This window comes from Nicotiana tabacum, chromosome 3, assembly GCF_000715075.1.
Source record: "Nicotiana tabacum cultivar K326 chromosome 3, ASM71507v2, whole genome shotgun sequence".
In the NCBI taxonomy this organism is placed as follows: domain Eukaryota; kingdom Viridiplantae; phylum Streptophyta; class Magnoliopsida; order Solanales; family Solanaceae; genus Nicotiana; species Nicotiana tabacum.
In genome coordinates this window covers 13,153,301-13,169,257 of record NC_134082.1, presented here as the reverse complement: position 1 = coordinate 13,169,257, position 15,957 = coordinate 13,153,301, and the positions used below count along the sequence as shown (strand labels likewise).

General features: G+C 37.4%; 1 protein-coding gene across 1 annotated transcript; it reads right to left on the bottom strand.

Annotated features, from left to right (window-relative positions):
* Window positions 1-12,049: 12,049 nt before the first annotated feature.
* On the bottom strand, window positions 12,050-15,301 carry LOC107797168 (uncharacterized). The gene is made up of 7 exons (XM_016620033.2): window positions 14,976-15,301; window positions 14,614-14,793; window positions 14,102-14,253; window positions 13,955-14,023; window positions 13,576-13,723; window positions 12,950-13,434; window positions 12,050-12,857 (listed from the first exon to the last, which is right to left on the bottom strand). Exons 1-7 carry the CDS (start codon window positions 15,118-15,120, stop codon window positions 12,150-12,152), a joined length of 1,887 nt encoding a protein of 628 aa, XP_016475519.1. The 5' UTR covers window positions 15,121-15,301; the 3' UTR covers window positions 12,050-12,149.
* Between the last annotated feature and the right edge of the window lie 656 nt (window positions 15,302-15,957).

Genomic DNA, 15,957 nt, shown 5'->3' with positions numbered 1-15,957 from the left:
ATAATTTTCATGTCTTAGTTTAAATAGGCGCCCACCTGTATAACGAGAGGAATATTTTCATGTCTTAGTTTAAATAGGCGCCCACCTGTATAACGAGAGGAATATTTTTCATGTCTTAGTTTAAATAGGCGCCCACCTGTATAACGAGAGGAATATTTTTCATGTCTTAGTTTAAATAGGCGCCCACCTGTATAACGAGAGGAATAATTTTCAGTCTTATTTTAAATAGGCGCCCACCTGTATAACGAGAGGAATATTTCATGTCTTAGTTTAAATAGGCGCCCACCTGTATAACGAGAGGAATATTTTCTGTCTTAGTTTAAATAGGCGCCCATCTGTATAACGAGAGGAATAATTTTCAGTCTTAGTTTAAATAGGCGCCCACCTGTATAACAAGAGGAATATTTTTCATGTCTTAGTTTAAATAGGCGCCCACCTGTATAACGAGAAGAATAATTTTCAGTCTTAGTTTAAATAGGCGCCCACCTGTATAACGAGAGGAATATTTTTCATGTCCTAGTTTAAATAGGCGCCCACTTGTATAACGAGAGGAATAATTTCATGTTTTAGTTTAAATAGGCGCCCACCTGTATAATAAGAGGAATATTTTCATGTTTTAGTGTTTCAGATTTGGAGAGCAGTAACCCCACCGGAAGGTAGAAGGTTACAACAGGAATCCCCAGCTGGAAACAATAAAAATCCCCAGCACCGGGAAGCAAAGGTTGCAACAAGAGGTCCCAGCACAAATTCAGGCGCATGAGTTAAAAAGAAAAAAGGACGCACCTTGAAAGAAGCGGCTTGTGAACATTAAATCAGGTCCAGCACAACAAATCTGATGAAGAGAACCGTACTACCAGAGGAACCACTGAAAAGCTTAATGAAGAAAGCCAGGTCCCCAGCGGACCAAGCAAAATGATGAGAACCGACATTAAGAAAGGCGGAGGACTAGTGCCATCCCCAAGATTACAAAATAAAAGTGTCGGAGGAAAACGCAAGCCGACAAGAAAGTAAGGCGACAAGAACAAGTTGAAGATGGATGAGATCTTATGATCCATAGTCTAGCCTAGCTTTCTGTTTTTCCTTTTAGCACAATGTAACAGGGAGGTCGGTAAGCGGTAACGGCATACAACAACACATAACAGCACAACAACAGCAAACATGACAGTCACACGGTAGTCCCAGCTACCGAAACTTCCCGAACTACATTGACCTGATTCCTGTTCAGCCCAGGATATGTAGGAAACCTCTGAAGCGAAGGTTCGGTCAAATCTTTTTCGAAAAATGCTTCACACGGAGTACTCGGACGAGCAAAAATCGCCCGCTTTGTCTTTGCGCGAAAACCCTTCGTGTCTTCGGGCAAAGAGGGGCAGCTGTAAGCACGTGATTTTTGCTTCACGAACGCTCACTCCAAAAAGAAATCAAAAAATAATGATAAATGGCCTCGCTGTACAGTTTTCCGATTTTACGTGACATGTACTGGTAGTCATTTGTGGTTCTGTCCATTTTTTTTATTTAATCTTATATGTGTAACTGAACCGTGAGTCAGTCATTACAAGAAAATTAAAAGAAAATTCACAAAAAATATGCATCTTTTATTCTAGGATGTGATTTAACCTATTTTTTTTTAACATATGTGTGATAAATGTGTTAAGTATTAATTAATGAGTGTATTTATTTCATTTTATTATTAATTGTGTTTAAAGTTAGAAAACAAAAGAAAAGAGTGCAAATTATTCAAAAAATCGGATTTGAGCCTACTTGTTTTAAATGTTTTAAGCCCAAAAAGCAGCCCAAGTCAGCAGCCCAAGCAACCCGTCCCCAGGCCATCAAAACGACGTAGTTCAACACCAAGACTACGTCGTTTCAAGGACGGCTCATCTCAGCCGTTCCAACCAATCCAATCCAACGACCCTAGACCCCTTTTCTCGACCCGTTTCCAAACCTGACCCAGTTAACCCCGGACCAACCCACCCCTCACTTAAACCAAACGACCCCGTTTCCATACCCAACGACCCCGTCTCTTCCCTCATCGTTGGATCCAAGACGTTGAGATCATCTGATCTAACGGCCAAGACCCAACCATCCACCCCGTATAAAAGCCTCCATATCATACCCTGCCCCCTATCCAAGCACCCCTTCAGTCGTCTTCTTCACCAGACCCCGAGCCCCATGAAACCCTAACGTCGCCCCTTTTCCCTCACCCTTAAACCCGGCGACAAGGACGCTGATGACCACCCCCTTTACGCCTTAGAACCACCTCAACCCCCTGAATCCAAATCCACCAACAGCTTGGCTCGAATCCTCCCCCGCCTTCTCGAATCTTCATTCGAAGATTCGAGACAAAACTCGATCTACACCAAACCACCCCAAATGCATGCCAGGCACTCCCCCGACTACCCTCGTGACCAAACCATACTTGGTTTGGTCCGATTCTACCCGCAAATCCAAAAAATCAAATCTGGAAAAAAAATCGAACCCTAGAACACAAATATTTTGTGGGGTCTGTAAACACGTTTGGGGTCTAGTAGACCCTAATCGAAGTGTTCTCGGTCGAGAACACCTCGGTTAGGATTTGTTCGACTTCAAACGAGGAAATCAAGCCCGGGCCTGGGTTCAGTTATGTTTAAAGTTTTTCAGGTTTGTTCATTTGTCCCTTTTATTGTCCATTTTGTTATTTAGATTAATTTATTAGCATGTTTAGTTGTTTGTCTAGCTCTGGGATTTCTGTTATCAGTTTGTCTCCCTATCTATGCAAGACCTTTTGTTTAGTTTATTCTGTTATGTTAAGTTCATGTGGTAGTGTGCTTATTTCAATTCAGTTGGTATTCATCAAACCAATAATGCCCGTTTGTTTTCCTGTATCGTTGCAAATTGCCAAGAACGTTGTTACACTTTGTTTTGTGTTGTTTTGTTGGGTTGATTGCTTGTCCTGTATCACAATTAATATAGTCGAGTCGATGTATGTCGTCAATTAGTTTCAGCCATTAAATGGTAACAATTTGATTCATGTTGTTTGTGTTCTGCTGTGGTCGTATTTGAATTCAATTAGGAACTGAGGTATGTTGCCTATTGATTTGTTCAATTTGAATCAGAAAACATTTAGGGGTGTGTTATAATGGCAGTTCAGACTTTGGTCTTAAATGGATGGCATGTTTACTTGGTTCAGATTTTGGGCAGCATGTGCTTGGTCAGCTGATTAAGGAATTTAAATGCTGCCCATGCTTTGCTAAATAAATAAGAGATTAGGCCACTTTAACAACCAGATAGAGAGGGGCTGTCAGGGGATCTCATGGGAGGTTTGGTTATTTTAAATAGTTGAGTGGAAAAACAGCAGGGAGGGGGAATTCTGAGTTGTCCAACATACTGTAAAGTGCTGAGGTTAGGCTATAAAAGCGGCAGACCTTCCATAATAAAAAGGAGGAGAATTTTGAGTCTGGAGAGAGGTTTTTCTTAGAAAAACTGAAAGAAAAACAGGAAGAAATTTTCAGAACACTGTAACTAAACACTGTCCAAAGCTGCATAAGAAATTAAGTTGGTTAAGCTGTCTTGGCCAAGTCAGTTGTTCTAACTGGGGCTGTTACTATTCCATTAGGAGATTCTGTTTGTTTTCTGCTGGGATTACTACTATTCTGAGTTTCTATATGTTGTGGATTTGAGTTTTGGTCTCACTGATTATCGAAGCTTTGTTGGTTGTTTGCTGAGCTTTTGTGTTTATTGAATTTCTGTTGCTATTGCATCAAATATTCTGGTTTTCCCGACTGCCTCACTACTCTGTTTCTGGGATTGATTGTCTGGTGCTCAACCACTGTGGGTTTCGTTGTTTGAAACTGCTGATTGGTTGTCTGTGGACTATTGGCGACATTGTTGTTGATTGTTGTGGCTGTGTTGTTGCTGTTTGGTTGCCTGCTGCTGATACTTTTTCTCTTCCTCTTCTTATTGTCCTAACATCCAGGTACACATTCTAAATTCACTAATGTAATGATGAGTTTGGAGTTGAATAAGGGCATAAAGAGTGTTGTAGTCTAAACATTAACATGGTTACCTTTATTCTGCTGCTTGTAGTTTAGAATATTTGTGTGTTTAACATGTAAAGTCTGACTTTCAAACTATGTAATAAAACAGTTTTCAGTCCATAAGGAATTTAGTCTGGTAATCTATTGTTATATATAAGTCAGGAAGAAGCTAGCTGGATAGTAACGATACTCGGCCAACAATGGTTTCACATAGGGTCTGTTGAATTGAAATGCATTATTCGCATTAGCTTCACCTTAACTCATCAGTTGGTAATGCATAATTCGAATGCACTGGGCAATCTGGGTTAAAGCAAAAGGAAAAATCGTGTAGTCAAACATGTAGTAATATCACATTAAGTTAGATAGGTTCGTTTCAGTTGCTTCGTTTGCAAGTATCAAGCATGTAAGGAATAATTAACTGAACCTCGTACGTATGCCCGTCAATGAATAAGGCCGAATATGTCTAATCTCTTCGCCTAAAATAATCTGCTTCGATATCATTGTACGTTAATCTCATGTTTCAATTTTTCTTGAATAATAGAATAGAGAACAAAAGCAATATCTCTTTGTACAAACTCCGTTGCAATTTTCCATTTGTATCAACCGTAAACTAATAACTAATAAGCTACGTTTTTTAGCATGTAATTAATTAAGAGTTTTTCTTTTATTTTAGAGACGAAATTAATAGAAAATGTAGTTGCTGTAGGTTTATCTTTAAAAATAAAAATAAGATGAGTATCACCGAAAAAAATAATATATACAAAAATCGCGGGGCCCTCAGTAAATATTTGTTTTAAAATCACTTAGACTTCGGGATGGACCGTTTAGCAAAATTCCACGGCCTCCTTGAAATAATGATACGCTAGTCATTTTAGGTGCGTATTTAGTAATGTTATTTCCTTAAACTCGGGTGCACATCTATGTGACCCAAGTCCAAATCTCAACGAAATCGAAATGTGTCTCTAATCACGGGTACATTGATTGTGACGTGGTTTGAGATGCATTTCCATGACGTTGCAAATTCTTTTAAAAATAATGAATGAGATGAGCCTCGACAAACAAAAATGCACAAGCTGCGGGGCCCTCTAAATGTATATATTAAAATACTTAGAATTCGGGACAGACCGTTTAGCGAATTTCACGGCCTTTTCCCAAAATAACAATACGCTAGTTGCTTTAGGCGCGTATTTAATAATATTATCTTCCTAAACTCGGGTGCACATTTATGTGACCCAAATCCCAATCTCAACAGAGTTGAAACGTAGCTTTAACCACGGGTACATTGATTGTAACGTGGTTCGAGGTGTGTTTTCCACAATGTTGCAATTCTTGATAAAAATAACATTAAATGATAAAAGCGGTTAAAAGATAAAATTGGCACATAAGTTCATATTTGTATAAAATCAGATAATCAAGCCGAATATAACAGTTGAGCGACCGTGCTAGAACCACGGAACTCGGGAATGCCTAACACCTTCTCTCGGGTTAACAGAATTCCTTATCCGGATTTCTGGTACGCAGACTGTAATATGGAGTCATTCTTTTCCTCGATTCGGGATTAAAATTGGTGACTTGGGACACCCTAAATCTCCCAAGTGGCGACTCTGAAATAAATAAACAAATCCCTTTTCGATTGTCCTTTAATTGGAAAAAACTCCCTTGCACCTTCGCGGGTGCGGAAAAAGGAGCTGTTCTCCCTGTATGCTGAATATCCCCCAAGGTGTTGGGAATTTTATTACTTGATATAAGCTGGAGGGAATGGCTCTCATGGGATATATCCATAGTCATCCTATTATGGCATTGTACGCGGTGGCCTTGTCTATGATGTGGAATATCATCTCTAGCATTACGTCGCCTGCCAAGATAGGGAATGTAATTTCTCCCGATGTCCGTTCAACTGCATTATTAAAATCGGTTAGTGTGATGCAACGTGGCACTACCTTGTCCTTATGTCTCATCTGGGGAAGGAGTCGGGGATGGATAATGCACACTCCATTTCCATCGTCTACCATGATACATTTGACATCAATATCTAAAATGCATAAAGTAATGATGAGAGCATCATTATGAGGGAAAGTCAAACCGTCAGCAGCCAACTCGTTGAAGATGATAGTTTCTTCGAGTCAGTTATACCGTTCGCGGGTGATAGATCGTTTGAGTTTGTGGGTAGTGGTGAATTTAAAGCCGTTGATGGAGGTGTCGTCACTTTCGCTGATGATCATGTTGATAGTACGAGCTGGTTTCTGTGGGCCTTGGTGTTCACGCCCTCTGGCGAAGTTATTCCTCTCCTTGTCGCTCAGTAGCTCTTTGAGGTGTCCCTGCCGCAATATATTTACAACTTCTTGTTTGAGGGCGATGCAATCTTCTATTTTGTGTCTGCGCTGCTGATGGAATTTGTACAAGGCATCAAATTTTCTAGTACTCGGATCGAACCTCATCTTCGACTGCCACTTCACCTTCGTTCCTAGTTTCTCCAGGGCATAAACTATTTTTGTAGGTGAAACACAAATATTGTGAGCAGATAATAGCAGGGGCATACCTCTCTCATTCCGGTGAGTCCCCGTCCTCGACCTGGATGGGCCTTCCTCATAATAGAGAGAAAGTGGGGCGGGGGAACTGATTTATGGCTGGTGTCGTTCCCTGTTGGGTCGTGAGACCGGATAATCTCTCCTAATGTTGTCTCTTCGTTCCTTCCTGGACTCGGCTTGTACCAAGATGAGCCGATGAGTTGGTTCATTGAGGTCGTCCTCATCTTCTCGTACTTCGACACAGTAAGCATTGTGGATCTCGTCCCAAGTGGTTAGAGGGTATTTCATCAATTGGCTCAACAGGTTTTTAGTTGCTCTCGAACTATCACTGCTCAACCCATTTTGAAAGGTCGCGATTGCCATCCTTTCGGACATGTTTGGTAGGGTCATCCTTACCCTGTTGAATCGGGCGAGGAAGTCCCTCAGTCCTTCTCCTAAAGATTTCTTGATGGCGAATATATCATTTACTCTTGCCTTTACTTTCCTGGATCTGGCATAAACGGTTACGAACTTATCGACCATTTCCTCGAAGGTCTCTATGGAGCTGGTTGGTAGCTGTGATTACCATGTTAGTGCCTCTCCTGTCAGAGTTTCGCCCAATTTCTTCAGCAGAATGGACGACACTTGTTCTTTGGTCAGGTCGTTGGCTTTCACGACGGTGACATAACGAGTCACGATCTTTGGGATCAGTCGTTCCGTTATATATCCTAAGATACAACGACATTTTGAAGGTTTTTTGTATGGCGTGCGAGGCTGCTTCTTCGCTGTACGGTTGCTCTACGAACCTACCGATGTCCCTTTTTGGAAATATTTTAGGGGCGCCCTGTATCTTATTGACTCGTTCCTGGTATTTTTTCATTTGATCCTTGAGTGCTTTGTTTTCCTTTTTCATTTCTTCCATCCTCATTAGAACAATGACGAGGGCTCTATCACCTCCATTATCAATAACGATATGAGTTATACCTGATGTTGGAGGGTCTAGTCGACCGTCTTGTTCATCTGCTCGCTGCATTATGTAGGTTCTTGCGGCTTCCGTAGTCGTGCATGGAGTGGGCTTGTTGAGCACGCTTACTAGTGTGTCGATCAACCATGCTTCGAGGAGCTTTTTCATGGCCAGTGATGGCCCTTCTTCTGTGGAAATGGAGGCCCCTTTTCCATTTGGTTTTGTGATACTTCAATGGGGGGAGGCGACCTCTCGTGCCTAGGGGAGGCAGTGGGCGTCAGATCCTCTCCTAATGTTTCACAGCTTTCGTTAATAACATTCATGAGGTTGCTAGGGAAGTCACCTGCTAGTTTTGTCCTCTCTCCTTGGTTACATGCCTTGTAGATTTTTGTACGTGCAAAGAAAAAAGGAAGATCTTGGGTTTTGTGAGATTAGTGACTCACGTTAGCTGTAAGTCTAAAGAAAACTAAAAAGTTAGCGAAGACATTCCACAGATGGCGCCAAACTATTTGACCAAAAATATAGATCTTGGTTCAACCAATTAAATTTATATGAAGAAGAGTTAATCTTAATTAAAAATAATATCCAAAAGATAAAGCTACCGGTGTCAAGACAAAACAACTAGTATATTTTGTCTAGATGGTAATGAATATAGGTAATGATAACAATATTCAATGATAAAAAAAAATGAAATTTGGCATTATATAGTAATAAATAACAATAAATGACATTAAGTAAATAAAACGTGTGAGTTGCCCGAAAAAGGTGAGATCAGTGGATATTCTTTCTGACAATGATGAATGTTTGATAAACCTTTGAACACTTAGGTTGTTCTTGGATCCGGTGGAAATGTTAGACAAGAATCTTAGTAAAAATATTGTTTTTGTATGCTTGCAATAGGACCAGATTTTCTCTATAAAGTCAATGTGTGTTTTTACAAATGAATATCTCATGTCCCCTATCATTGTGTCTCTTTCTATTTATAGGGAACAAGTTCTTAGAAAATCCTAATAGTACTAGTGCAGAGAATATCTACTAGAATATTTTCTTCAATATCTTATCTTGAACTAGTCGTTATGACTCTGCCAAGGATGTTCGATCTTAATCTTGATCTTTGATGACTCTTCCACGCGACCTTCATTGACCTTCATTGCTTCTTGAACCACCTCGCCGTTGGGCAGGTCTATTAGAGTCGCATATGTGATGCATGGCAGTGTGAATGTCTTACCAATACTATCATGACTCAAGCATATTAAAGATTTTCGACCCATACGACACCGTTGAGATCATTAACGTTAAAAGGATTATCCTAACAACAGCAAATCAAACAAGAATATGATGAATGAAATTCGATAATTAATTTATAAGCACTTAGCTTATAAGCATTTTTAATATTTTACGGACGCATAAATAACCAAAGTGATTATATACCTAGTAAATATTAGAGTCATTGCTGATTATACATTGAAACGTGGCTGGCAATCGAATCTCTTAATATTGCACTAAGGAAACAAATAGTGCCAATGACTATCATTGAGGAATCAGGTGATGTCAATCATTCCAGTTGCTTACATTGAGACACTGATCAGAATTTACTAAAAATCAACCCGACAAGATAGCTATTCACTTCGATTCTTTGATTTCTCAGACATGTAATGAAAATATGCTTAAGCTATCTAAGCAGCAAGGCATTAGCCCGGGGCCCTTCATTGTTGGAAAATATACAAACAACAGGCATCCAGTGGCAGGAGCGGATCTACGACTAACGACGGATCGTCAGTTGAACACCTTTTACCGAAAAATTATATGCATGAATCAAATATTACTTTTTATATACATATTAAATCTCAACATTCTTAATAAAATTTATAACTTCATAAAAATACTAGGTGATTTCTTCTTATCTGTCAAAGTTCAAGCCCGGTGGACAGAATTAACTGATATTTGTACTGATGGAAGATAACAAATACTCTGTGCATATAATCGAGATGCATACAAATTGGCTCGGATACGACGGTCGTGGGAAAAAAATTCTTGAATTACAGATCCTCTTTTACCTTCATATCCTAGAGAGAATAATGCTCAAAGACCTATGCTGTTTTTTCCCCCTTGAAATGAGTGACACAAAGGGAAAAAGGCTATTCATTTTATGCCCACTCTACAAAGGACCATCACTTTTTAAGCAAAGCAACTTTTTTACATGCGTGAAAAGGGCATCCCAATTGCTTTCATCAAATTCTCATTGTGATGTGATGTTGACAATCAATATAAAACTTTTAAGAGTAAGGTGGATGATGGAGGGCTTTAAAGCTACCAATGTAATTTAATTTGTTACTCCATAATTTATTTTTTAAGTAACTTAATAGATGCAAAAATTCTTTTACATATTCGGGCATGAAAGCACTCAAGCTAAAAGTATATGCACCTAAAAAATTCTTGACTGTTAATCTCAATCAAGTGAGAAACGACCTTTGTAGCATATAGAAGTTAAGCTCTGCTATTATTCGATAAATCAAACTACTTTCTTTAATTTATGATTTTTCAAAATATGTCTAAACGTACTTTAACTATAAAAACGAGTAGGAAAATTTACCTAGCTATACTATAATAGAAACTTATTTATCACTTTTATTTAGGTTCATACTTAATTACTCGATATATCTATATTTACCATTTATGTACAAACTATTAAAAAAATAGAAGATTCCTTAAGTTTAATATCTCATTCTCTCTCCTTCACCAACCCTCTCCTAAAATTGGAATTTCATCTATTTTTCAAAAGATTTCATATCTCATTCTCTCTCGCTCATACTTATCATCTAAAATCGATACTTTTCTCACAATGTAAACTAAAATGGCGAAAATTTTATCTCTAAAATTGTAGCAACAAAGGGTTCCCCATCGACATTCATTAAAAAGCTTTAAAACTTTGAATCGACTATTCAAAATTTATGAATTTGTGATTTGTTGATTGGGCATTCTTGCAACTGATGGAGAATATACCTTGTAGTTTATATCTCAATTTTGAAGGAAATTGGTAAAGTTCAGAGTTGGTTTAACGTAAAATTTCAGATTGAAACTCGAAAAAAACAAAGTTGCAGGAATTATATAGTAATTGTATGATAAATATACCATAATTATTTTAGAATTGTGTCACAATTGTATTAAAATTGTGTGTTACTTGTATCTGATGCATTAATACCTAGAATAATATCTGATACAATACTAATACAGTTATAGTATAATATTGTATCAAATTTTAAGTTTAGAGTAGTGATTGAAACTTCAAGAAGATGAAGATCACAACCGTATCACAATTTTTCAGAAATGTGTTGCAGTTTGTATTACAAATATATGAGAATTGTATTAGTATTGTATCGGGTATTGTTTTAGGTATTAATGTATCAAATACAAGTTAGATACAATTGTGATATAAGTATGATACAATTATGTTTTAGGTATTGACATATCATATACAATTCTTAATTATGATGCAATTATTATACAATTATCATACAATTCCTGCAACTTTTTCTTCTGAATTTTCACCTAAAACCAACTCTATACTTAATCAATTTCCCTCAAAATTTAGATATAAACCCCAAAGGATATTCTCCATCACTTGCAAAAATATCCAGTCCACACAAATCGCAAAATCTTAAAACCCGAAATTGTATGTATGTATGCTTGAGAATCATATGTATTTTTTGTCGTCGAATGGACTAATTTGTGGATGAGTGTGTTAATAAATTGAAAAATATTAGGGAAAGGAAAAAAAAGGAGAGAGGAGAGGAGAGGGAAAAAAAGGAAAGGATTTAATTGAATCCCTTAATTGAAGGCACTAATGGGGTGGAAGCCTTTTAAGGAGGAAATATATACAATTTGTAAGAAAAATCTAGATATTTATTGAAAACTATAAAATATAAAGAAAATAGGTAAATAGGTTTCTATTATAAGTATATATAAGAAAAATTCCCAAAAAATTACTACTATTATTTTGTAGTTTTCACGATCCAAGCTCATGGCACGCATTGTCCGCTTTGAGCCTAAGCCCGTGCGAATTTTTTTTTAGGCTATGCCATCTCGAGCCTCTAAAGCGTTCGTACCATGTAAACTTGTATCATGCCTTATAAAGCTCTTCACTTCCTCTCCCATCCGATGTAAAATTCGCCTAAGGTGACATGTGCACCCCTTCTTCAGAAGCTTGCCAGCCTAGAAATCTGTCAGTCCTACTTGACCAACCCTCCATCATGGGCATCACAGTAGTACTTTTACATAAATTTTAAATATGATTCCATCTCATCAAACAAAGGAATAGATGTTCCAATTCAATAACAGAAATTAATGTGTTGCCCCTTGTACAAAAATTAGTTATCTGAATTCTTGCACAATATTAAATGTGTTACATCTGTTCTGACATTCATTTCTAGTGTTATCATATATGAGAGTTTGTTATGCAATGACAAAAATGTGGCATTTGACATATATGATAACACTAGAAAATAATGTCATTGCCCCATTGGTTGATAAATGGCCAACTAATGCTAGTGACAAAATCAAGAATTTTTAGAATTCTGCATTAGAACAAAACTAAGTCTATCAAGAACTTAAAGGAATAACAATTTGTCAAACAAGATAAGTATCCATCAATAATTTCCATAGTGCTTAATTGTTCTCTTTGTCTTTTCCTTTTGAAGAAAGCAAAGATGATTCAAGAACCATATTTCTGTTGCAAACAGATTTATTCTCAACCAATGGACTTCTCTTATGAGGAAAGCTCTTTCTCTGTTTAAGCAGTATTTCTTTTCCATCATTCAAATCAATTAGCTCCAAGTATCTACTCAAATCATTAACTTCATTTTCTTGCTCTCTTAACTTTGAAAGGCCACTGATCCCCTCGTCCCGAGATGGGGTTAAATGGAGCGATACGGACAATGAGGATTTATATAGCCGACCCCAACTTGCTTGGGATTGAGGCGTAGTTATTATTGTTGTACTGACCGCCTTGTCAGCTTTTGTCACCATTCTTTCACTTCTTACCTTAGTCTTTAATATCTCCTTTACTACTTGTCTCTCATCTTCCCTCAAGCTGGAGTTCAGTCCAACTTTCCTCAACTTTGAGCAAACTTTAGTGTCAATCTCCAAAGATTTATCAGTTTGATGCTTAAAATGTATATGTTTTCGCTTATCTGATGCCGTAGATGAAGCATCTTTTACCTTATGCAAAGGTGCAGCATATCGAGGCTCAAGTGGCGAACTTCTAGCTCGTTTAACTTTACTTGATGCTTCAGCACTTTTACTTGTACTTGTTGCTATTCCTTGCTTCTGTGATTGATACAAATTTCTGTCTAAAGTTGGCACCCATGACTTATCCTGTTAAAAAAAAAAAAAAGAAGAAGTAACGATTCGCCTAGTTTATATCATATGCTTCTGTGCTAATAATTACATATGAATACAAAGCCAACCTCATCGAAGAATCCAATTTTTGGTGATGGCATGCGAAGACCGGATGGTTGGGAATCCTCCCGTGGCACTGAATCAACAGCTCTTGTTATTTGACTTGAAGACGATACGTTCTGAGTTGGTCCAAATGTCATATTAAGACCATAACTTGAATCACTATGAGCTAGATTGGTGTTAGAAGTTGAAGACGATGATTGCACGGACCAGCTACTTGTAGTACTGAGAGGTGGTTTATTATAGGAATGATGAATTTCCATTGAGGAACTAGTAAGATTTTGAAAACATTTACTCTTTGTAGATGATCTTGTTGGTGTAATTGAGCTCGAAATAGAGGCCGAGAGTTCACTTTTTCGGGTTTCTCTTCTTTTCCTAGCATAAGCAGATGTCTTATATGAAGGACAAGAGGTGATTGATGAAATTGGATGCGCGATTATCTGAGATGTCAAAGAGCAAGTAGTAGTAGAATTCGACACCATTAAATCTTGTCCTACAAAGCAGTGACGGAGCCAGAATTTTCATTTAGGGGTGTCAAAACATAAAGAAACTCACAAAGAAGCCAAGAGGAGTCAATATATAGTGTAAAACAACCTCATTTGCAAAGAGAAGTTTCTATATGCATGGCTCTTACCAGTTCTAGTTGTCTTCTTGCCTCTCAAATCTGCAATGTACATTTCTGGTGTTGATTTGCTTTGCCAAGACGAAGCACTTTTCATCGAACGTGGAACTTTGGGAAACTTGAGAGCTTGTGAATTGCACTCTCTTCTTTTACAAGTTTGCTAAGAAACACGAGAACTCGCTTCAGATCTATTATTGTACTATATATGATTTTATCTTATATCCACTGACGGTGTAAATGAATGTTCACACAATTCGTGCAACTTATCTTACTGTAGAATGTTATTTGCTTATTTTCCAGGTTACTTATTGTCTGATCCAACCAATTACGGGCAGTTATCTTTTACACTGTCAGTGTATAGAAGTTAACAGATGACTATAACAACACTAACCTCTGCATTACTTCTCTCTACTGTTGCATTACTGATGTTTTTCCTTTTGGAAACTGGCCTGCGATCGATCTGTCAATTAAAATTGGAGTGTTAATCCATTAATGAACCACATAATGTAATGTCAACAGTGTTCTTACGTGACTAAACCTTGTTTCTGGAGCTAGTTCCAATATCTGAAGTAGACTGTAGGTCTGGTGTGCGAGCGCGCACATCTTCTAAGATGACAGGCAAGAGATTTTGCTCCTCTAATGTATCAAACTCTTTATTCACCAATGATAGTTCATGTGGATCCAAAAGACCTGTTAATAGATACAACAATATCCGTCTCTCAATCCCAGCAAATTGGTGTCGGTTATATGAATCCTCACTGTCCATGTCGCTCCATTTAAACTCATCTCAATCCAATATAATATGAAATAAAAGTAAACACTAGAAGTTCTCTATATTTTCTATTGGCATATAAATCTCTGATAAGACAAAAGAGTCCGAGAGCTCATCAACATAGCTAAAACTTAATTCCAACTAATTGTTATTACCTATACAGAACAAAACCTGTCAATGCATCAAGTATACAAAATTTGTACGAGCGACTAACTGCATCGACATGTACATAGAGCGACAATAGGTGAAATATTACGCTAAAGATTTAAAAATAGAACCTGTACTAGTGAAGAAAGCATGATCCCAAGCTAAACTTTTTCGCAAGAAACTCGGTCTTCCTGGCTCAATAGATGCAGTAGACAAATGCTTTAGCTCCTTCTGTTGGTTCACTTTTGTTGTTTTATCTCTTTGAAAGGAAGATCTTGATCCCCCATTCTCATTTATATTGTCCAATGTTACTGCAGAAATGACATCAAGTGAAATTGTTTCAAATAACTCAGTACACTAATATTCTTGATTCGTCGTACTATATACTAAATGCTGTGAAATATCAGTGGTTACCTAGCACACAATCACACGCAAAGAACAAAGCAAATAGAGAAGCTTACACATAAAGGAGATGGCAAAGAGAATTAATGACCTGAAAGGCGAAGGTCTTCAAGAGAATCAAACAAAGGCGAATCAATAAGACAATCTTCCTCTGAAGAAATATCAATGAGCTTAAGCTTTTGATCTCCAATTTCATAACTAAAACTTCTCTTTTTCTTCTCTACTTCCACTTCCATTTTCAACTTCCCAAATTCCAAACTGAATAAATCACTCTACTGCTGTGTTTTCTACCTGCCCCATGTAGAAGTCAGAAGGCAAAATTTAGAATTTTTAACAAACTATCCATGTTATATTCCTCTAAAAAACTCGTGAAAATTTGAAATTTGAAGAAATGGCAAAATAGGATTTGTAACTGATAATCAGGTCATTTATTTGGTTACTGTAGATAAATATCTTGATAATCATTAAATAATAACCTGATAAAAATAGTACTAACATGTTAAAATTTTGAAAGCGTACACACTAAGCTCCCGTTATGCGCATAGTACAGGCAAAGGCGGACCTATGCATGTAGAAGAGGGGTCACTGGACCATGTTAACTTTGACAATAATTCTAAATATATAAGTGTATATATGTTGAAAACGGTCATATACTTTGGTTGGAACCCTTAAGACTAAAAGTTCGATGGAGGCACTTGCTCATGTGCCCCATCACCTTCAAATCCTGCGTCCGCCTCAGAGAACTTGAAAGGCTTTTTTACCTTGTATTTCTACACTAAGTTATTTTTTCGGCTTGAATCTATAACCTCATGATTACGTAGCGACAACTTTTATCGTTCCGCCAACACTCTTTCCAGGAAAAATTAAAGCCAAGTTGAATAACTTTGATAGAACAAATCCCTGTAAATAATGCTATTGGTATTTCTATCTATGCCAAGTAGAAGTGAAAAGGCAAAGTTTAAAGACAATAGACACATATGCATATTAATATATTATAGTCTTAATGGAAAATTTGAAATTTGTAGAAATGGAAGATCAAGATTTGTAACTGACTTTCAATATTTTAAACAAAA

What these genes read in the sequence shown, in the direction of transcription:
- LOC107797168 (XM_016620033.2), bottom strand. Translation starts at nt 15,120, where the DNA reads ATGGAAGTGGAAGTAGAGAAGAAAAAGAGAAGTTTTAGTTATGAAATT. An exon ending in GAACTAGCTCCAGAAACAAG is followed by an intron (nt 14,024 to 14,101) that starts GTTTAGTCACGT and finishes TTTAATTGACAG; the next exon opens with ATCGATCGCAGGCCAGTTTC. An exon ending in TAGAGAGAAGTAATGCAGAG is followed by an intron (nt 13,724 to 13,954) that starts GTTAGTGTTGTT and finishes CGTGTTTCTTAG; the next exon opens with CAAACTTGTAAAAGAAGAGA.